Genomic DNA, 24,230 nt, shown 5'->3' on the forward strand with positions numbered 1-24,230 from the left:
CAGCCGTGAGAGCACTTCGTTATTGATAGATGTAGAGATATATCAATTGTTTATTCAAACTTATTGAACTTTCACTGTGCTGTTTATTTTTGAGACCTTTAACAGTCAAAATTCAGTGGCCATTATTAAGGTATTTATTATTTTTTTCTAAAAAATTAATAATGTCGATTATAATGAATTTCGAGCATTTTGAATCGGTAATTTCGTGCTTATCGACAATTTTGAAGATTCATCAGCAAATACTGACTCTAATTTTTCACCAGCATGGACTTATGAGAATAAGGACTTATGAAAAATAAGGAATCAAGTTCAAAATATACCAAAAAAATTCTTTGTAAAATGTTAATTAACTGTGTTTATAAAGATTGTACTTCAGAAAAGAATTGGGAAGTGAATTTCTCTCGATTTCTAAGAATGTGGAATCAAATCCGGTCATAGTTCGTTTCAATATAATTTACATCACAATGATTTGTCAAGTTGAAAAATCTTCTATTGTACAGCTTTATTATCTGGCAGTTTTCAATTTGAGATCTAAACGTGTACATATTGCATGGAAATGGATTGACGCACCGCATAGAGATTCTCACATTATCAAAAACAGCGACACTTCCAACAATTTGTTCCAATTTGATTGGTGTATAAGGTAATTAGCTTATTTTCAAGAATAGAGCTGTTAAATAAAACTTTAAATACACGATATGTTTAGCCACCCGCTGAGTGTGTGTATGAGAAAGGCTCAATAATGTAGTAAGATAGAATGGTTATCCAAAAAACGCTTTAGACAAGAGCCCTTAGTAAGGAAAATGCCACTAATTTAAAAAATATTTCTTATTTTTGAGAAGCATTGAGAGAATAATGTTAGTTTATTATAAAATATCTTATAATATAGGTGCAAGAACAGAGTAATTCAACATATATTTGATGTCTTTTTTTATTTTTTGAAATGTAGCTTTAAAATGGGACGTTAATATAACTAAACTAATTAAACTTTTTACTTTTTAAAATTAATAGCATTTTACAATTGATTTAAAATTATGTTTTTAGCGTTTCCATTTCAGCTTTGTGCTGTTTACTTATTTATGTCCAGGCGAGCGAGATAATGTCAGTGTCTATGCAACTGTAACATCTTGGGTTTGGCCTCTTCCTTAAACCATGGAACAATGCCGTTTTGCCTATTCTACTCTGTAACTCTGTATAGTTGCGCTATTTGACAATCTGCAGATTTGTAAACGTTATTTTCACATGTGTTTATTTCGTATCAATAATTATTTCTTCATATATATTTGGTAAAAAAAAAAATCTTGCTACCTTTTATATTTTCTATCATTGTACATCGTCCATGGGAAGCCATACTCTGAAAGTTGAAAATTCATAATATACTTTAATTTGCTTTAATAAAAATAGAAACTCGCTTCTAACAATGCCGGATTCAAGCTTGATGAGGTCATAAGTTGTTTGAGATGTGGAGCTCTTTCTAAACTCATGTAAGTAGTAAATTTAGACAGATTAGTAAGATTATGACATTTGCTCACTTGGCATCTTTTTGGATTCCACCCGTAGAATGCTCTTAGCTGTGGCTTTTGTGATTTATGCTCAAATTTGTCCCTGATCACAAACTTTAGAATACTTTGCATTGCTCTCATTTGGAAATATTTTGCATTTACATCATTCAAATTGAAAATGGAAAATATTATCATGCGTTATAACAGAATCTTTCGCCTATAAGAGAGGAAGTCCTTACAGTTGAAACTATAAATTACTTTCATGTCCTGAAGAGCAAAATTCCTTTCTCTCAATTTTCTCATAAAACATATTTATTAATAATTTTCAGAATTTCCGAATCTACGAAGTATGTGTTGTGAAGCTTGTATTAGTGAATGTATCTTTCTACATATCACTTTTTGATATACTTTCATTTTTTACATGTTTGCCCATTACATTTACATTTTGTAATTGATATTGCATTCAATTGTTGACGCGATAGATTTTAAAAGTATTTTATACTTTGAGTTTAACAAAACAAAACGCATTAAGTTTTTTAGATCTTAATTATCAGCCTATCAATTGATTTCATTGATCGATTACTAATTGAGTTTGAATCCATTCCAGTTGTGCCATCTGATAGTGAATTCAGTAAAAAAAAAAAAAAAAAAAACCTCAATATTCCTTATTATTTACAAGAATTAATTTTAAATCAAATTAAAAAGCAGAAAATAAAAAAAGGGGGGCGTACTAATAAATAAAATAAAATGAATTTTATTTTCTTTATTGGTACACATTTAAAAGCATTTTAAAAAGCTGTTTTTATTCTTCTCTCTGTTGCTTATGATTGCTAAAATGGCAAATCATTATTGCAACTATGCAAATGATAAAGCAAAGGCTGTTCTTGTATTTTGCGAGTGTTTAAAAAATAAATAAGCAGTTGTTAACTGCTTTGTTCTTATAATAATTATTTGCCGAGATTTTATGTTTCTTAAATAACATTTGAAAATGAATAATTTACATAGAAGATTATGTTCTCGGTCTTATTAAAAGTATGTATTCCTACTTTATCATTGAAATACACTATAAATGCCATGTGAATATTATATTTAAAGCTACAATAACTATTAATTATAATATTAAAATTTTAAAAAATGTAAAATCAAATGTTTCTTACTGAAAAAAGTATTCCAAATATGCACCGGAAAAAATATGGCGAATTTTTTGATGTAGATCTTTAATTATGTAAGAATATACGCCAGCTTAAAGAACTGTCATTGAACTAAGTCGCTGAAGTACTCAGTTTTTATTGTAAATAAAATAATCATATTAATCTTATTTTTTATAAAATTGAAAATGTAATATTTATAATCTTTCTCGTAGATATATATTGTCTAGCTAATGTAGATTTCTATCAGCATTTAGATGCAGAAAAAATGAAAAGAATGCATCACTAAGAGAACCATCAAGGTAGTTTAACAATTGCGATAAAAAAAATCTATTTACCACCACAAAAGAATGAAGAAAATTTGAGAACATGATTCTATAAACTAACGAAGCTTGTAGTAATGAATTTCTGATTGCTGTTATTTTTGCATTTAATATATAATTAACATAAGGAGAATTGATAAATGAGATGTTATTATTCAAATTATCAAAATGATATTTAATTACCACTAATTATATAAGAAACAATACTTCTTTTCCCACTGAACCAACAAGAAGACCAACAACAACAACAAAAAAAAAGCGTATCCACCTTTTTTTTTACTCACGAGAAAAATTTAATTCTTCACTATACTGCTAAATCCTCACATTTATAAAAAATATGGACGTAAGCATTGCTGGAAAGAAAACTGAAAAAAAATGTAGATATAAAACTGTAGTAATAGACTAAGGAAAATTGCAATGAAAAGTAAGTAAAGTCTTTATGCTAGTTTTAAGAAAGCATTATTTTCATGGAAATGACTGTGCAAAGAGGATAGTAAAAAAGCAAGCAGGACATTTATAGCACAAAAAATTTCTGTAAGAATCTATTTATTCTATGGCAAAATCATAAAGAAAAGTACAATAACTTCCGTGTGTCATTTTGGCTTTCTCTTATACAAAGTATATAAAAACAAAGTATTGTCTGCTGAAAAAGTCGAACTCAAGACCAAAGGATCTCAAGTTTCAGAAAAATACGTTATATGTCTGTGAACAAGATAATTCAAAAATGCTTTGAGAGAGATCGAATTTGTAGATTTTTTATTACATTTTGAATGAAATTTATTCAAAAGGTCTGCCTGGCTGTCCAGATATGAAGTCCAACAATTTCAAAGGAAAGAGAATTAGGTGGATAAAATTTGGTGCAAAAAATTTAACCTCTAAAGTGTAAATAGATGTCAGAAATAGAACTAGATCCATCAAGAGGTTGGCTGTCTATGAGCCTGTACTTTCCGAAGTATGTAAAACGCAATAATTCAAAGATACAATGACTCAAACATGAGAAATTTGGTATGCAATTTTATGACTACAAATGTATTTTTGCATTAAATTTTGTTCCATTAGTCAGGAAAAGGGCTTTCAAAGTACACATTCAGTGCCCTGGTTATTGCGCATTAACTGCATTTCAATAATTAATTGTCGATCCCCCCGCGGGGGCACTTCGAAATGAGGATGAGAAGCGTCTGGCATGATAGTTGGTTCTCGCCACCCTGGAGGGTACACGAAAAAGTGGGAGTCTGGTTCTTCCCATCAATGAGGGGATGCAGGGAAGGGTTATACCGTGGCCGGTGATGGCCCTTAGGACTCAACCGCAGTTCCCGCCAATGTTGCTGTTGCGGCAGTCATTAAGTATTTTTTATCCGTGTGCCTTCGGGCTGGTCGGAGAGTCAGTGATATGATTAATTGCAGAAGATTGCCCTATAATAGGCTCTTTCTTAACTATTGTTCGCCAACCAATGGCATAAGGTTAATAATACTCAAGTGCATTTATCAGAAAAATGCGAGAAAACTTCGCAGAAACCACTATAGTGGGCTTCTGTATTGTTTATGATGACTGAAAATCATTCCATTGTAGAGTTATAAAAATTGGATATTTACCTGTTCCAAATGGCTTGCACAATCAATTTCTGTAAGCTGCAAAGATTAATTAAAAAAAACAGAGACTCCAATCTTTTAAACAACTTTATTATAGACACAAAAAATGAACACTGGGAAAATTTACAGATAATTTTCTTTGTCACCAGGAGCAAAAATCAAGATTACTCTTTCTGTAAGAGTATGAAAGTTTTTTAGAAGAGCTTATACGAAGTCCTTCTCATACTGTCCATGATTTTCATCAACATGGATTTTTTTTGCATGATAGTAAATTATCCTAAATTATACTATTCCAGAATCATACCGACTTTGGTTCATCGTCAATAGAGGATTTGTAAGGATTTCTGTTAATGTGTTCAGTTTATATACAGAATTGTAGAATTATGTCCAAAGATCCTTATATAAAAGGAAAATCATTCAGTCTAGCAGACAGAGACGGACTTGTTTATTTGAATAAAATCATGTTTTTCATCAGATAAAATTTTCCCCCAACAAGTTTTAAATGATGAAAAGCTGCCATTTACTCTATTTCGTTTTTTAAAAATGAATTCCGTTTACCTGTTCAGGTAAAAGAGCAGTAAAATGTCTATTATTCTAACCTGAAGGAAGTTTATTACATCTCAGATATTTTGAAAAGTTGACTTGATTCTAAAACTTTGTAACTTTTGCTTTATAAACGTACATTTTTTCTTATGCTACACTACTGGTCAAACGTATTGCAAGTTTGAGAATTTTCGCGTTTTTTCATTAATAAGCCGCCAAAAAGTAATATTTTTCATTTAAAGTGATATTTTCTAGTATAAATGTGGTGGAGAAGTTTCAAGCTATTGTGTCATCCATTGTGAAGTAATCGTCTTCAACGATTGTGTCATCCCGGCAGTTTATTATAAAATCGCTCCGACTGCGAAGGATTTCATTTCGTTTGTTGCATTGTCAGAGTGTGTTCGCTGAGCATTGCTTTTCAATTTAAATTGTTCATTTCTTTTTAAAATATGTGAATTAATTTGTGAGAAGCAGTAGGATGTTATTTTAATGCATCAAGAAAACATTTCAAATGTTTAGATCGGTGCAATTGCAGCGAGTCGACTGTTTCATGTCTCATAAAGAGATTCAAAACCGAAGGAATTGTAGATAAAAAGCTTTGAAGTGGTCGTGTAAGGTTATCTTCTAAACTTGCTGATGCTACATATACACGATTATGCCGTAAAAATAGATTTGCAAGTTCTGCTACACTTACAAGAGAATGGAATGAGTCCACGTCTGTCATTGCCAGTCCCAGAAAAGTTCGCAGGTGGCACTGTGAAATTGGTTACACAGCACAAGTACTAGAAAAAAATCCAGTACTGTCGAAGGCAATGTGGAAAAAACGATTGGAGTGGACCAATGTGCAAAAAAATTAAAATATTTCGGAATGGAGACAAGTTATATTTAGCCACGAAAGTCACTTTTCTTTAATGTCTGACAAGCCTGGCCACGTTTGACGTAAAGCAAAGGGCAGCACGAGATAATGTCTGGTTCGTACTTCAAAACACCCAGAAAGCGTAATGGTGTGGGGATGCAGGTCATATCAGTCAAATGGACGACTTCATTTTGCACAGGAAACCATGAATGGTGACAAGTTATGTTCGTGTGTTGAAGAATCAATTATTTCATAGTGCTCGTAACATGTTCTCAAGGCAGAAATGTATATTTCAGCAAAATCTAGCACCCTTCCATACATTGGAAAAGATAAGGCAAACTTTACAATTAATTTTAAATTTCATTTCATTTCAGTTCTGACTTCAATATCTAAACATTCGTTATTTTAGGTTAAGGCTGCATTTGCAAAATATGGTATTAATTTTCTCGCATAGCCAGGAAGCTCGTCAGATTTAAACCCCCATTAAGAATTTATGGCGTATAATGAGAAAGAAAATAACTGAGAATCATCCCAGAGCAAAACGAGAACTTCAGAAAACAATAATTAAAGTTTGGAACCATGAAATACCGAGAGAAGTGTTGCAAAATCTTGTGGATTCCATGCCTAAAAGAATGGTTGTTGTAATCGAAGCCAGAAACAAGTTAACTGAAAAGCAAATATTAAATGCTTTTCAGTTAACTTGAAATCTTTTATTATCTATTCTGATCAAAAGAACTTGAAATTTTTTCTTTACTTCATTTTTTTTCTCCTGAGAATCAAAATGGTTTCCGATACTGATAACCTGTGCATTTTGTTTGTATTTTTTTTTGACATCAAATATTTTTTTTTTTTTGTTCAATAACTTAATTATATCTTGCCTTTGGACTAATTTAACGTATTGGCATAAAAAATATCTCCTTAAATAAAAAAAATATTACTTTTGGGGGGGCTTATTCTTGAAAAAAAATGAAAAATTTCACTAACTTGCAATACTTTTAACCAGTAGTGTAGTTTGTTGAAAACAACTACATACAAAATTTAACAGTTGAGTTTATGATACTATACCTTATTTTGAAATATCGGAAAAATTAAGAAAAGTGAATCTAAAAAAAATTAAATTTTCAAAATGTTTAAATTTAAGAATTTTTCGTATTTATGTTCTTAGTCTCTTTAAAAATATTGAATTGTTTTAAAAAACATTTTACACAATTTGTAAATACTTGGGAATCATAATTTTAATTTTTTGAATCTTTAGAATATCATATTAATTAAGCTATTTATAATGATGAGCATATTATTCATATTTCTACAGATATAAATAATGCGCTTCATATTAAATAAAATATAGTATAGTATGTGTTATTATTATTCATTAGCTTAATTTTGATAATTAAAAAATCTGTTTGGGGATGCTTTGAATTTCAAAATAATTTTCCCATTTAATTTGAAATTTAATACATTCACTAGTGTTTTAGTTTTTTAATTTAACAATGGTGACAAAAGCATTTGAACCATTTCAACTTCAAATGGTTCTTTTTAAACTATATTTCTTGCAAAGGAAAAAATAGTTTTGATTGCTTAATAAATGCTGAATTCATTGTTGATCTTGTATCAATAGAAGTGGTTGTAAATATCTTTTATATAAATCAAGTGATTATAATACAATATCCTACGATTTCTTTAAAAAAAAACTGCTCTTAGATTATCATAATCCAATTTTAATTAAAACAAATTTAATGGCCATATTTTTTGATTCCACAAATTATAAAATGTTAAAACTTAATCTGCTGTGATAAATTAATATTTAATTTCTTTCTATCTGATGCAATCGTTACAATAATGTGCTTATTCGAAGTGTCCGGTTACAGTTTGTGAGTTCCGGAGCTTCTTCTGAAGCCAATTCCGTATAGAAGAAATTCTGTTTTTAGCAACCTTTTAAGAGATTTCAGGATATATATCTAGCAGTCACTATACCGTCCAGTGCTCGTCGATATCCGCGAAATATGACTATCTCTTTAAGTGAGAAAGTGACAGACGATAAAATTTCAGCCTCAAACTTTGGCGACTAGATTTTAACCAAATATGATTCATTTTATTTGCCATCATAGTCACAGATTGAGGAATAGGAAATCTGATCAATGGAGTTAGTTTCTTTATTGCAAAAACAACGTACCATCTTTAGAAAAGGGATCCAATGGAATGTATGGAGGGTCTGTCCATCATGACGACATTGTCTTTGGACCTTTGGGGCCCATCTCCGACCCCTGGAGGAGCGTCTCCTCGGCCTTCTCCAAATACCTTAGCTGAGTGCTCTATGGCCTTGGCTCGCAGTGAGGCGATGCTCGAAGATCTGAGGTCTTCTTTGTTGGGATGGTGGTGAGAGGGGCCCCCCATGATGGGGCTTGAGCCCCTCGAAGACGAAGAGGTTGAGGAAGAGGACCCCTGGTGGTGGTGGTTACGCTGTTGCTGCTGTTGCTGTTGGTGCGGGTGGTGGTGAAAGGATGTCTGCTGGACGGTCGATGTGGTGCCAGAGTTGGTCTGCTGCTGCTGTTCGGTGCTGGATTTGGTCTGTGGCTGGGAGAGGTGCTCCTCTGAACTGAGGTCCGACTCCTTGAGCTTCTCGGCAGCCTCCTGGGACTTCCGATGCATCCCTGTTTAGACGACACATGGGGACCAGGTGGTTAGCTTCCGAGCTTGATTGTCTAAAACACAAGCGTTCACCTCTCTTTCACCCAAAGTAAAACTGTTTTTGTTTTATATGACATTTTTGAGGCAGGTGCTGTTTAGAGAGTACTGAACACCATTCTTTAAGGGGGATCATTTTATATAATTTATAATTAATTTAAAACAGTTTTTGTTTTATATAACATTTTGAAACAAGTATCGCTTAGAGAGTTCTGAACACCATATTTATGAGAGCTATACTTAAGACATCTTGCCATCAGTTTCAAAATTGGTTTTATTTTATTGGACATTTTAGATAGGTTCTTTTTAGTAGGCATTAAACAAATACCATTTTTATCAGAGGTTTTCTTAAAGATATTTTTTTAATTTAATTTTAATATTTAAAATTAATGAATCAGTTTGACATTTATTCGTAACATTTTCAAAATCAAATCAAATATTGCTTTAAGAGTTACTTTGTACTGTTTTACAAAGCTTGATGTATAACTATTGGTTCCTATAAAATAATATCTCTTAACCTGAGCGTCTTTCAAATATTTGTGTTTTGTCTCCTTGTAGAATATTTTTTCCTGTTTATGTGTATTATAATAAATGTTTCTTTGATATATTTTTAATTTAGGTACATTAATCAAAATATTAAAGTTTATTGGCAGTTTCTTAAAAATGAGAAACAGATAAAATTACGATTTTAAACCTTCAACATTTAGTGAACAATTGGCTTTAGAATGAGAAAAAAAATCTTATTTCCATAATTAAACTGCCCAATAAGCAAACTATTAAAGAAGTCTACCGGAGATATTAAGCTGATAATATTCAGAGATTGCATTTCAAATAAATATGCACTCGAAACTTAAAATACATTTGCGAACCGTATTTGCTTTATTGTGTAGGGTGACAAACAATTCACAACTGCTTAGTATGGGTAATAAAGTAAAAAAGAAAAAAAAATTACGTTGGATAATTGTGAGTTACTTTATAACCAGAAACAAGGGAAACAAATTCCTGGCATGACTTCTTTGATTTAATTGACATTAATTACTGCTAATGACAAAATAAACTTTCGAAACATTTTTATTAAAATGCAAGGAGTCAAATAGTTCTCATTTGCTTAGTATTACAAATAAGGATAAAAATTTATTTCTCAGAACTCAGTCAGATGTGAGTTATTCGGCCAATAGACTTCTTTAAATTGATTCATATTACAAATCGTTTTTTTACGATATCCTATCGAAATATGCTACTATGCATTTATACATATAGAGGTAAAATTTTTCTCTCAGTTTAAAGCAAAAAGTTTGGGGGAGATTAACATACATTTTTATAAATTTAAACTGTGATGAAATATGCCTAAAACACTTATATCTAATTTCTTTTTTGGACCTTAAAATGTTATTCTTTTTATTAGTATTTTTCGTTATAATCAAGACAACATAATTATAGGATCAAGAAAAGTATAAATATGGTAAACTTTTATGAATAATTAATGTTCATTCCATTTAGACTATCTGGATTGGATTTTTATAGTATCTTGGGCCATGTAAAAGTTAATACAATTATATTGAAAAAAATTTGAATAATTTCTTCATAATAAATAAAATAAATATATATTTTTACAAAAAGGAAGTTTTTTTTTGGAAAAATTCAAGATTTTAATGTAAAATTTCGTTTATAAAAATAATTATATTTTTATATGCAATTTTAACTATATCAAAGAATTTTTAAAAGCATATCATAATGTTACTGAAAAATTTATTCATTTAATAAAAGGAATGTAGCGCAAAACTAATCAAAACTTTTGAAATGTCACTACTAATGTAATTTTCCAAAATTTAGATATTATTTGATGCATTATTGTTCCAGAAAATTTTTTCGAAAAATTTTCCTTTTTCGAAAACAAAAGGTACAAATATGTATATGTATTTTTGCCTAAAAAACGCTACAAATATGTGTATGTATTTTTACCTAAAAACAATACAAATATGTATTTTGGTACAAGTATATATATGTATTTTTGCCTAAAAACTGTATAAATATATATTTTGTATTTTGATTCAAGAGATCATCTAAATTCTAAAAATTCCTGTTTCATTTGAACATGTAGAATTTATCTGATTATTTAAAAAAAGTTGTTGTTAATTTCAAAATATAATTTTGCAAATACATATTTGTGCCGTTGTTTGTGCATTTGGATCACTAACTATTTTTGTCGCAAAATGCATAATTTTGACCTAGGTCCTTCACTGAATCTATGAATTTTTAAAAAAAATATTGAAAAAATTTGATGAAGTAAATGAATGATAGGAAACATGATTTTATCTTATGAATTTAAAGGGTCGTTAGTAGAAATTTCCTTCTTTATTTTATTTCCTGATAATTATACGCTGAGAGAACTCTAAATTGTATGCTGGATTACTCATGTTGAATCAAATCGAGAGAAAAGTGTGGAAAAAATTTCATAAAGATTAAAAATAAAAATATTTTATAAAAAAAATTGATTTTCTGATTAAGTTATTAAAATTAGTGCAGGACTTTAAATTCTTTCTTTATTTATTTTGCATTGCAGATATGCTTTGAACTGAGATGCTTTTTTTACATTTAAAAATAAACATTTCTTTAAGGTAAGAAAAATTCCTACTTAAACATTGAAAAAAATTCGGATTTTTTAATGAATTTTTTTTATTCCAAAGAAATTGTATTTAACTCATTTTGCGATCAATCTTTTTAATTATTGAAGAAAAATTTATATAGATAATAATATCTAAATATTTTTTATTCTTACTAAGTATTTTTTGAATACCTGATAGACGCAATTGCTTAAAAAATATTACATAGCACAAAATCGAACAAATGAATTATAACTTTATAATACCCGCTTTTACAAACATTTTTTTTTTTGAAATGGGTGAATAATTTTTTTATTCTTTTATAAAGAAGCCGCCATTAAAACTGAGGAATATTTTTTAACTCTTATGAATAAATTGTTTCATAAGTACTGAATTTCTAAGCTCCTACAGTTAACAATTTCTAAGTTATTCGATTCGATCTCCTGCAGAATCTCTAAGTTATTGCTAGTTGAGAACGAGTTTAAGAAATACCTGACAGAGGTATAATGGTAATTAAAAAATGCAATAGGGAACGCTAGTTTTTGTATCATTCAAATCTTAATTATCATTATTTAATATTTTTTTAAATATAGAAATAACACCATCTGTTATTTATATTGTGATAAAAAAAAGGTTTTTAATGGGACGAATTTCTAGACTACTTATGAAATAATAAATACTCGATCATGTAATATGTTATTTTATCAATTCTTCAGAAAATTTTTTATAAAAAAATAAAACTGGAAGCTAAAAGTATTTCAGTAAAATATAGAACTTCAATAAATGGGAGTTCGAATAAATAAATCTCTATTTATAACTTTTTTCTTCCTGTATCATTTGGTGCAAAGGAATATTTTTCCTGAACAGATTGTCCATCATTATTGTACTGTTTTGTTTACCTGCGGGGAATGCTGGGAAAGAAACAGGCACTTTGGAAAGAAATGCCAATATTTATTCCGATACTTCCGAAAAAGGGAGCCGGTGGGATTTTCTAGGAGGTTGAAATTCGAGAAATTTTTTCCGAAAATGAGGAAAATAATGTAAAGTTTTGTATTTCACCGATAAAACGAAACCATTTCATGGTTCTCAGGGAATTTCGAAATATCGCAATGCTTTTTTTTTACTCTTCAAATAAACGTAAATTTCAGCTACTTGGATAAAATTCTTCAAATTGTATTTATTTTGAGATTGTGTGTTTGACTGGACTTTGTTGTATCGATATCTGTTATTTTTTACAGACACAAGATTAGAAAGCAATAGAATTCTTATTTTCTTTTCGGCTTTTAAATATGATGGATTTTTGTAAGTGTAAAAGTATATAAATCAGTGCATTTGTAAGTGTTTAAAAAGTGTAAAAAATTTACCAGAAGTAGTAAATATGATATTTATGACATCAATACTTGGAAATAATATTCTATCAAATTTCTTAAACGATGTTAACTTTTGCAAATAAATTTATTTTGCAATAAAACGAATGCCAAATGCTACAGAAATATCTTTAAATATACGTTTGATTGATTTCTTTCCTTAATAAAATATATTTTATTATAAAAATAAACGTTGGATACTACTAAGAAAAAGTTGATAGAACCACAGTCAAAAAATCGATGTTGAAGGAGCTGATTCTTCAAAAGAAAAATCGAAATAAGAAGAATTGTTCCCAAAACAGAATAAAAGACTATTTTTATAATTTTTTTATTGAATTTATTATTATTTTTATGCTAAATAGTTTCAATAATTTAGAATTTCAATAATAAGGCAATAATTTCATAGTAATTTTTGAATAGTTTAAAAAATAATAATTTTGAATGAACAGAAAGAGTGCAACACTGCCAATGCATGAAGTGCATTATTTACCTTGAGGTGTTTTTTTTTCCTACATTTAACATCTATCGTTTCAAAAATATTTAGAATTATAGTAAGAGAAAAGAAACCGAAATTTTTTTATATACATTCAGTGTATAGTAGTTTAATTTTTGAGGGAATTAAGGATATTATAAATTATTTGCCAATAATTACTGGCGGCTAACAGAACTGAGAAATGAAAAAAATTAAAAAAGTTTCGGTTTTAACTTTAAATTAACTGAAACAATTTCGAATTACAGGCAATAATTTAATAGTATGTTAAAAGGAAACTTTAAGATTTAGAAAGAAAATTCGAATCTCCAAGGAATTTGAATTAAAAACGTTCGAATAAGCCAAGTTCCACTCTGATTATCAAAATGGAATACGAACTTTGTGTTGATTAATTGACTAAATGTCTTATAATAAAAAAATGCGGATTTCAAGCAATTAAGATACTTTTTTGCATTGTTTCTGTGGCAATGAATTTATAAATAAGTTGCCCTGATTTCGTCGTTGCTAAATACTTTGTGTATGTATGTTTTACATTTGTCCACATGAAAATATGTCTAATAAAATATAATATTCCAGTTTTTAAAAATAGGTTGTATTTGTTTTTACAGGCCACTAAAATCCAACGTCTACATTTTATTATTTTCTATAATTTGTATTGGAAAATTTAAAGAATAACGTCATTTAATTTTACTAAGAATCAAAAACATGTATTTTATATCAAGTTAAATATAAATGCTATAATATATTTTTTAAATGAAAGAAAGATTAAAGGATTTAAAGTTTCTCTTTTTTTATTTTGAACTGTAAAATGTTTACCTGATGTTTTCTTTAACATTTCTTATTAGTATTACATTAATTTGTTTTAAATCTAATAAAGCAATTGCAGAATGATACATAGGAGGAGAAACGAAATGTTTTTCATTATTTAGCCAACCAAAAAAAAAAAACTTGTTGATCATAATATTCTTTTTAATTTTTGAAAATTTTGAATATAGAAAACTCTTTAGGAAATTTGAAGGCCTTTTTTGGTATATTTTAAAATTGTAGGTTTTATGCAAGGAACATATAAGAAAATTAAGAAATAGACAAATTAGGACCTAACGTGCTGTATCTAGACAATGAATCTAATCTGAATTGCTCGCATTGTTCAGAAACGTTATATTATAGCTGAAGGCAATATAAGCATATAATTCAACTTCTGAGGTAATAGTAGAGCTTGATGGGAATTAATTTAGCTACCCCTTGATATTAGTCACAATATATAATTACGGCACGATCGCCAAACCACAACTTTTTAAGCGATAACTCTCCAAATGTAGTAATTCCACAAATTTTCAACTGGAACCTATACAAATCAACCAAACCTATACAAAACAACCTATACAATACAACCAACCAAAACAAAATTGAATGACAATCAAGCTATGCTTTTAATCCTGTGCTATTCAAGGTGGCGTCCAATTGGCGAAAGTTTTTGTTAACTTGGCGTCGAAACCTATCTTAAGTTTAAGTCTAATCAATGATTGGTGATCAATATAAGTTTAGTGAATAAAAATTTGAAAAAAAAAATTGTGACAGATATATCTAAATTTTCTTAAATCTCTTGAACTATTTTTTTATCTACTTATTTAAACTACTTTCTTGGTTGTAAGCCAATGAGCACAGCTAAGCTTTTGCTTTATGAAGTCACCAGATAGCAATGGAAAAGTCAAAGACCACTGACATTCTTATTGCAACACCTTATAAAGTGAAACAGCATGCTAAACTATAAAAAGGTTCGTTTAAAAAATCTCTAATCTTTTTATAGGAAGCGTAACTTATTTTGAAAAACAGTACAAAATATTGGAAATATCTCTTTCACTTCGGAGAAATCTTGAGCTCAAAAGATGAATGTCAGCAAATTTGCATACCTCCAAGAAAACATTCCCTTACCCACATAAAACTAATTGCTATATCGATAGAAGTCTTTAATGGTAGAAATGATTTTGTGGGTAAATTTCTGAGTATTTTCTAAATACGTAGAAAAGCCTAGAAAGTACCATCAAATTTTTAGTTTTTCATAGCCGCTAGCGAATTCTGTATATTACTTAAGCATGGTGTTTATTTTTAAACATTAAGCTCATAAAGCAATTTTTCTATATAAAAATTGGTGGTACATATGTCATCTAAATCAGAAAACTTCTCGTTGGAACGACGAGTTGACATGTTTGAAATCAAAGCTTCTCTTCTTTCTTTATCTCAGTGCTCGAAAGGTTATTTATGATGTCAAACTAAGACATTTTTTTGTGGTTGGCTAAACAACAACACATCGCGAAGTTGATTATACGTACCGAGAAGCCAGGGAGCGCAAGAAGCAACATCGCCATCCTTGGCGCTCTTTAGGATTGATTCGGGCAAAGGCAATGAATGTCTAACCATTGCTCCGTACAGTCCATACTCTGCCATGATGGTGCTTTTCCCCCAACACTTCTCCGTCTTGCGCCACTTGGCACGACGGTTCTGGAACCAAACCTGCAGAATAAAAGAAGACACATTAAATAAATGTACAGCTACTGTGTATAACCAGCTGGGACGATCTCCTCAACTTTCTCGCATACGCTCTAGTAAAGGAGATATCCCCCTCCAGTCGTTAAAATTGTGGATCTTGGGTAAGTCAGCGAATGTCTTGCATGGCGTTGGTGAATGATACTTACGAAATATACATCTTTGGCTTGAATTGAATATTTTTACTGAATCTATCGTGTAGTCCTGAGAGATTTTTTTTTTATGATTAATCACTGGACAATCCACATAACGATAGGTACTTAAAATTCGAATTTGTATATTAGATGCATTGTTTTCAACCGATTGAAATCCAAATTTAACACAGAACTACAACTTTAGACACAAAATCAAATATCAGATTTTATATTTTTGCGTTTTTGAGTTGTCGCGTTTACATGCTTCAGAGCGTAAGTTCCAAATTTTACAAGTACCTTTATTTCGGATGTTAAATGTATGTACCAAATTTTATTCAAATAGCTCTCTTGCTTTGTAATTATCGTGTGAACTCATATTTGGGCAACCGGATAGATAGTCTTCTTCTGAATGGATTTCGCCCAAAATTTGAGAAAAATTTAACAATTATTAGACATTACAGCAAATTTCATCTGTCTAAATCAAAGCGTTTTTAAGTTCACAGATAGAAAGGCATAACGCCAAAAACGTTTTTTTTAGAACTTCGGAAGTGTTAAAACATGAAAAAGTAAGTTCGGTTTTTCTTTTTTAAAGATTGCACTATTTTCTATGTTGTTCCGTATACGAGAAAATAAAAATCATAATATCCAACATGATTCATTATCAATTCAAATTTCATAAGCCCCATTTTAAAAGCAGCACTTTTACGGTTTGTTTGAATGTAAGAGAATTTTATCTTTTTTTTTTTAAAGATTAATTTTAAGAAAGCATTCATAACAAGAACGAATTACAATATTATTATTATGATGATGATGTCGTGTCCGCGTTACCACGGAAAGGGGGTGCAGTATCTTCTGAGGGTAAAGACCCCTGAGCACCCGAGGGCAGAAGTCTGACTTTTAGCTCATATGAAGATGACACTCACACATTCGCTTGCACAATCCCTTTTTACAGGGGGCACATTCACAAACCTCACAGATAGAACACAGATGAAGAACAACCATGCCCGAACCCGGATTCGAACCCGGGACGTCCAGATCACGGGGCAGATGCGCTATCCCTATGCAAGGACGCCAGCAATTACAATATCAAAAAAAATAACAAGTGACAGTACATAACATGAAGAAATGTTTCAACTATATAGAGTGATAAAGTGTAGTTATATAAAAATGAATGCAAAAATGACTAAATAATTTCTTCAATTAAAATAATTGAAGTTACTAAGTTTTTGATAAACTTAATTTCGATTTCTCCTGCTTCCCCCAAAAGAAAGTACGTTTAATTTTACATCATTATTTTTAAATGACTGCCTTTCAATATCTGAATTTTTATCAAAATGCAATCGCTATCTGGAATGTTTTGTTAGTTATATTGAATAAAATCATCGATGTATTGAATACGTACTGTTTTTTTTAACCATTTTTCAATTTTCGAACTTTATATTTGTCACTACTGCTGAAGTAATGTCGACTATTACGACACCAGAGTTATTTTCAATCCCAAGATGAGGTGGTTTTTTGCTTCATCTTATTGCATTTCTAAATAAATTAATCGCTGAAATTTTTTGTTTTATATCAAAAATAATTCACATTACAAAACAGATTTATGTATTCAACTAAATTACTTAGCAACTTCCAGAATAAATAATAAATGTGATATTTAACGGAAAGGATAATTTACAATAATATTGCACTGTTAAAAAAGAGCATTATCGTCATAAAAATGTGATGGACTTTGCCAATAATAAAACTTGCAATTTTTATTCAAATAAAGCTATTAAAATAATATTTTAATCCTTGACTAATTAATGATTGTTTATTTAATGAAGCTGGATTTTTTTGTAAAATTTCCTTGTTTTGAGAAATGAGCTTATCGAATTTCCCGATTCCAAATTCAATTTTTTTTCATAACACCTCTAATTGCTAATATTTCTCTAAGTACCTAAATGTCAATTTTCCAACTCCATGGTCGGTAGGGGAAAAAATCTTTCCGTAATCATGTCTCGACTGGCTACAGACGAGAAAAAAAAATCTGAGATCTTCTTTAAAAAAAATTGTTACAAGTTGGACTAAATAAGCAAGAGGAGCCTGACTCTTAAAAGATTAAAAAAAGAATAATAATAACCCACGCATAAAAATCCTCCAGTGTAGAAAAGTGCTGCAAATAGGCCTAAAGAGCAATTACCGTGGTTTCCAAATTAGCGAATGCAGCGAACCGTATACCTCGAAGCCCGTAATAGCGAGCAAATTAAAACATTCCGCCCAAACTATTTCGTAAGCTTTTCAAAGCCGGGTCAAACGTATTCATGGAAAAGGGTGAGGTCCAGGTATTCGAGTCAATTTTATTGCACGTGTCCTTTCCGCTGATGATTCTGGAGTGTCAAGTTTTGAATCCAACTTCGTAGTGAATGGGGACGTTATTCACTTGAAACATTTTATACCGCGGAATCGGGTTTCTGCTCCGGGTTGGTTGGCTTGTTAGAGGGTTCGTTTCGCTTTCAGAAATATGGGGAAAAGCCTTTGAAAAGGAAAGTGAGTCAGCTGGTTCAGAAATAAAGCCTTAATTTGTTACGAAATGCACTAACAAGGACTAATATTAAGTTTTTCTGTTATATAAGTAGCTGGTTTTTACATTCTAGGTGAAAAAAAGAACGAATATGGTATTTTAAATAAGAGATACAAGTTATGAAATGATTAAGTAAGAATATCCTGACTTTTCTTTTTAAATATTACGAAAACCCTTATGTATTAAAATTGAAAGAATCTGAATGGCTGAAAGTCTGGGTAGTTTAACATGAATAAAAAACAGATTTCGTTTCATAAGATATTAAAAATTTTGTTATTGTATGTTATTGCACTTAAACAAAATTTCTGAATGATCAAATTAGTTTGTACTGAATTTTTATAATTGTTTTCATAGCTTTAGCTTATGTTAATGAGTTCCCTGAAAGGATCTGTATACCGGAAAAACTTGAAAATGGGGGTTTTGTTAGTAGTACTGTTTTATCAATTTGCTTTAAAACCGAATTTATAGATTTAAAATCGCTATAAATATGGAAAAAAACCCTAGAGAACTGTGTAAATAAAAAAAAAAATTCATTCATTTACTATACCTGCAGAAGAAAAAAGAATGTTTTAATGGCAATAGGACATACTATGTCATCTTACACTCTTGGAATATTTATACTATATTATCTTACACTCTTGTCATGTTTATGGAAAAGTTACTTTGAGTGATTAACTATTTCTCAGAGGAAATAATAAATAAAAAAAATTTGGAACAGAAAGAAAATAATGAATAAAAAGTTTGCAAGACAGTTTAGTTTAGTTCAGTTTTAACCATTATCAGTATAATAATATATATATGTATATTATCAATACTATTTGTTATAATAATTAATACTATTTGTAAATTGTGCTAAGCCACATGTAAGATATAAAAAATCGTTCTAAACGTTCTGGAGGATCAGAATTTTAATTGGAGTTTTAATCGAAAACTAACTTTTTCTCCAAAAAATCTTGCAGAATAAAAAAATAAAAAACTTCGTATACGAGAGAGTAATATAAATATTTACTTATTAATGCATTAATAAAAGTGTTTTAGTAAACTATTTTTTATTTATTTTGAATAAAAACATGAATGAAATATAATTATAAATTAGGAATTCTGTATTTGCAAAACCTAACAATCTAAATGATCACGCTTCTGGAACTCGGTTTCTAAAATTCTATTGGAATGACTGTACAAGTTATAATTTTCAGCTATTCTAAGCAATTAATTGGGGAAATTTCAGTTAACTTATCTGTTGGATGATATTGTTTATAACATTATTTTAGAAATGATCATAATTAAACAGCATTATGGGAATTTAACTCTATAAGCTTCTATATCAACCTATTAAGAAAGTCACATTTAAGACAAACAGATACCCACCATGCAATTTGAAATGTAACCATATGCATTTTGTTAAAAGTTATTCCAGTTTAATAGTGGAACAAAATCTCAAATTTGTTCTCTTTCATAATGAAATAAACCCATTTTATCTTCCTTTGTTCACTTGTTTATGAAACACTTTAACAACTAAATATCCTAAAGTGTCTCCCACAATTAAAATAAGATTGTTTGATAGCTTAACAAGCTCTGTAGTTGATTATGGAGTTAAAAGGAATGTTTCAGGACTTGAAAGGTTAAATTTAAATTTTACTAGAATTTCCATTATCTAAGCAACTAATTAAGAAAAGTCACGTATATTAAAAAGTCAAAAGAAATATCGTCTCAATTGTTTAATCCTTTGTGTTAATGTAAAATGGTTCGAGGTATAATTTTGAGTATAATGGTTCTAATTTCTAGAAGTATTCATTTACTGAACCGAATCTTCTTTTGGAGGCTTTTCAAAACTAACTTCTTAATGTACAGTTTTATTTATAGCATTGTCTAATGAATGAGTAAGAGTTGCTCTGGAAAACAGCTATTTCTCAACTTTGTAGAACGCTTTATATGTAAACAAGAGGAAACAATGATTACGAATTGCAAACAATTTGGAATTTATACAAGACATTTCCTTCCTTTTTTTTATCTCTGTTCAAATTTATAAATAAGAATAATTCAGCATTCTATGAATCTTAGAATATACATGATATTACGTTATTTCATGATCCTCTACCTAAAATGATTGCGTTCAATTAAATGAATATGAAATTGCTGAAGTCAATGTTAAAAAAAAGACGCGTATCTAAATACAAATAATGAAAGGCTAAAAAAAGATGGACGGAATAAAAAAATAAACAATACGAAAAAAGGAATAAATGCAAATATAAAAAACGTGCATCTAAATACAAAAAATAAGAGGTTGAAAAAAGATCTGCCAAATAAAAAAATAAACAAAACAAAAACGAAATAAACATAAAAAGAAAATATCTACAAAGCCCAAAAGAGGCAGAACAAGAATACTTTAAATAAAATGCATGACAATCTAAAATATAAAAAACAAATGCTGAAACAGAATACTTAAAATAAATACAATATTTAAAAATACTGAAAAGTAGCGAACTGGTGGTTTTCAAATCTTCGTGTATGTTCGGATCTTTTAAAATTTTTCTTATTTAAATTGTTTTTACATCATTATGTATTCACTTAGATGACATAAAAACTGTTTCTAAAATAACACGAACACAAAATTTGATAATAAAGTTTTTTTTTATAGTTTATGTAGGAGTCATATTTCCTTTCTTTATTAAATTATAAAAGACTGTTGCATCTACAATTAATTATTTTGCTAATGAATAAAATATGTTGAATAAGCTTGAATATATTTGCTTCATATTCTAGGTTATAAGGTTTTTGAAATATGTAGTGGAAAGTAAAGTTAAAAATAATAATAAAAAAAAATTCTTCAGTGTGAAAAAAAAATCTGTATTCTATAAATGTCATTTTTTAATCTAAGTATGACGATTTTTGTTCTTTAATTTGCTAGACGAAAAGAAAAAGAATTTACCAGAAATAACAAAAAAGAGAAAAAAAGAAAGAAAGAAAGAAAGTCTTTAGTTAAAGACTATGAAGATTTTCCGAACCCTTTTTTACACTTGTAAAAATCGTGGATAGTAAAGAAAAACTATAAACTTAGAAAACTTGGGTACTCTTCATTCTAGCAATAAAAATGAATCCTAAATTCGAACTTACTTATGCCAGATTTGATATTATTTCTTATTATTTAATTTCGGAAACATTATCCAATATTTATTTGAACAAATACTCACTTATTCCACGACTTAATTAAAAAGAAAATTGTATCATCATTTTCTTGATCACAGAAATCTTGTAATCACTGTTAGAAGAAGAAAATAACGGGAGTTAAAAGCAGAATTATTAATTTAAATGAAGGCTTCTTAAATTCTTTTGAAATTATATTCAGAATTTTTTTTAAAAAAATATTTGTATTTATCACAAATTAAAAAAAAAAAAAAAAGAATTTAATTAACAATGAGAGTAAAAATAAATTTAATCGTTCAAAAAGTTTTGCTGAATATTTTAAAATGATTTTCAATTATTATATCGTTGAAGTAGAAGGAACTGTCTCTCTGCAATTTTCTCTCATATTCCCTTATAAATATGCTATCCCTTTCCTTCCGTATAAAAATTGTTGACAGAGTGACTGAGAACATTTCAAAAATATGTTTTCAGACTCAGTGAGATTTGAAACATGGATAATCTTTAAAATTTTTCGAGTTCCAATGTTTTTGATAATTACAATACTTTTATTTGAAAAAATAAATTTTAAAAATTTATCATAACTTTTATCAAATTTATCGTTATTTACCACATTACATTTTAATACTAATTAGGTAATTTATGATTATGACTCAGATTATTAAATCAAAAGTTTTATTTATATTTTATCATTAATAAAATTTTTATTTATTTTCTTCTATTTCAGGAAAATATTTTGTATCTAAAGTATTTAAATTATGAAAACCTAAACTGTACAGAATCATTTTTGATCGACAAAAGTTGTAAGATATTGTGTTGTGTGCATTATTATATGGGAAAGATTTACAATTGCCGGAAATAAATTAAAAAATGATTTATCATAATTTCTATCAGATGTATCATTATTTAGTGCATTAGATTTTAATATTAATTTGGTTATTTATTTTCACCCTTCAAATTATTTAAGTAAAAATATTATTTATATTTCATTTATAGTAAAAGTTTTATTAATTCTTCCCTTCTTCAGGAAAATGTGTTATAACTAAATTATTCAAATAATAAAAATGTAAATACAAAACTAATTTTTAAAAGGCAAAAATTATAAGAGATTGTGTTGTATATATTATTACGCAGGAAAGATTTACGTTTGTATGAGATAAACGAAGAAACCAGCAAATATTTTGAAAATTCAAAAGCTATTTTTAAAGGGTCATTTTATTACTTAAAAGCCCTATTAATGCAAAGAATTTATCTCGCATTTTTACTTATTCAAATCCTCCAACAAACAAAATGCGATGCCATCACAGAACTTGCATTAAAACTGCCGTAATTGAATTCACTTTCTCACAGGTGTTGCCACTAGTAAACAAAACAGAAATTCGAGCGCCAACAAACAGCAGGTGACAAATTTCAAACCCGAGTAGAGTATCATCCTGGTAACGAGAATGCGAGGGGACCCTGTCCTCCCTCTGGAGACATCCGTCCCCGCATACGACGCCATTAGGTTTATTAAGCGGGGCCAAGAGGGGCCCCCCTGAGGGACCCATCGCTCAAATGAGTCCCCCGTTACCAAGGCAACTCAGGTGCAGGCAGTCTAATGGAGGTGTAAGTGAGAATTGGATTGTGGGCGAAATCGGTCGAGATTAAAAGGTATCGTCGCTGGTGAAAGCAAGTTTTTTTCAGTTGTTTTTGTTGTTTTGGAGAGGTGACGCAGGGCTTGTTGAGTAATGAGAAAAGGCTTTAGTTCGGTTGTGTTGAGTTGTGGCGGGGATGAGAATGGCTTTTAATGCATGTTGAAATGGCTAAAGTCTTGGAGTGAAAATTTAAAATGTATAAAATTTATAAGATGGTTTTCAGTGAATGTGACTGGCAAATGATTATAAACTATTCGAATTTAAATGAGTATATTAGATAATAATTCCGAATTATTACTATTAGTAAGCATAGTAATATAATAATATAAGTAAATAAATATTATAAGTAATTAAGTGGTATACGTACATTATTAATGTAAGTAAATAAGTGAGTAAATTATTATAAGCTCTATTCTTAATAAGTTAATCTTATGACCTTATCTAGATAAATTACGAAATTCTGTTTGTTTAAGCACTGTTTAAGAAAATTTTCCCATTTAACTAAATGAAATTAATTACTCAATTGTATGAAATTAAATAAATTTCTAAAGATAATCCCAACGATTCAGTAAGTGCTCTTGTTAAAATCCTGCACACTTAGTGTATTCTTATACATTTATTAAAAATAAATAATAAATATTGATGAGGATATAATTAACTTATTAAGAACGGAGCTTATAATAATTTACTCATTTATCTACTTACATTAATAATGTACTTATACTACTTAATTACTTATAATATTTATTTACTTATTATATTACTATGCTTATTTCTATGCTTATTATAGTAATAATAGAGCTTACTTATTATTAATAGAGATTCTTAAATTATTGATGTTGTAAAGTGGAGTTGTATTTATTAATTTACGGACAAGAAAAAACAATTAGTAATCAAATGTTTCTCAACAAGCAACCTTTAATAGTATATATCAAGAATAATTTAGAAAGGCTTATAGGTTTTAAACCAAATAAATTTTTATTAAATTCCTCTTCGTTCATCATTAATTAATGGTTAATTTTCTTTTTTGTAATCCTTCTTAAATACAGATCTGGGACCTCAAAAAATATCTATTCATGGATAAGGTTGTGGAATATTTCTACAATT

The 24,230-nt window shown here is 29.1% G+C and overlaps 1 protein-coding gene across 1 annotated transcript in view; it reads right to left on the reverse strand.

Moving 5' to 3' along the window:
* Positions 1 to 7,664: 7,664 nt before the first annotated feature.
* Positions 7,665 to 24,230, reverse strand: part of LOC129989165 (visual system homeobox 2-like) — a 177,481-nt gene continuing 160,915 nt past the window's right edge. Inside the window, exons 4-5 of the mRNA XM_056097520.1 lie at positions 15,438 to 15,618; positions 7,665 to 8,613 (exon numbers count right to left, since the gene is read on the reverse strand). Coding sequence (XP_055953495.1) covers positions 8,141 to 8,613; positions 15,438 to 15,618 — 654 coding nt within the window. The 3' untranslated portion in view covers positions 7,665 to 8,140. The remainder of the gene's footprint in view (positions 8,614 to 15,437; positions 15,619 to 24,230) is intronic.

Source organism: Argiope bruennichi, chromosome 10 (genome assembly GCF_947563725.1).
Source record: "Argiope bruennichi chromosome 10, qqArgBrue1.1, whole genome shotgun sequence".
In the NCBI taxonomy this organism is placed as follows: domain Eukaryota; kingdom Metazoa; phylum Arthropoda; class Arachnida; order Araneae; family Araneidae; genus Argiope; species Argiope bruennichi.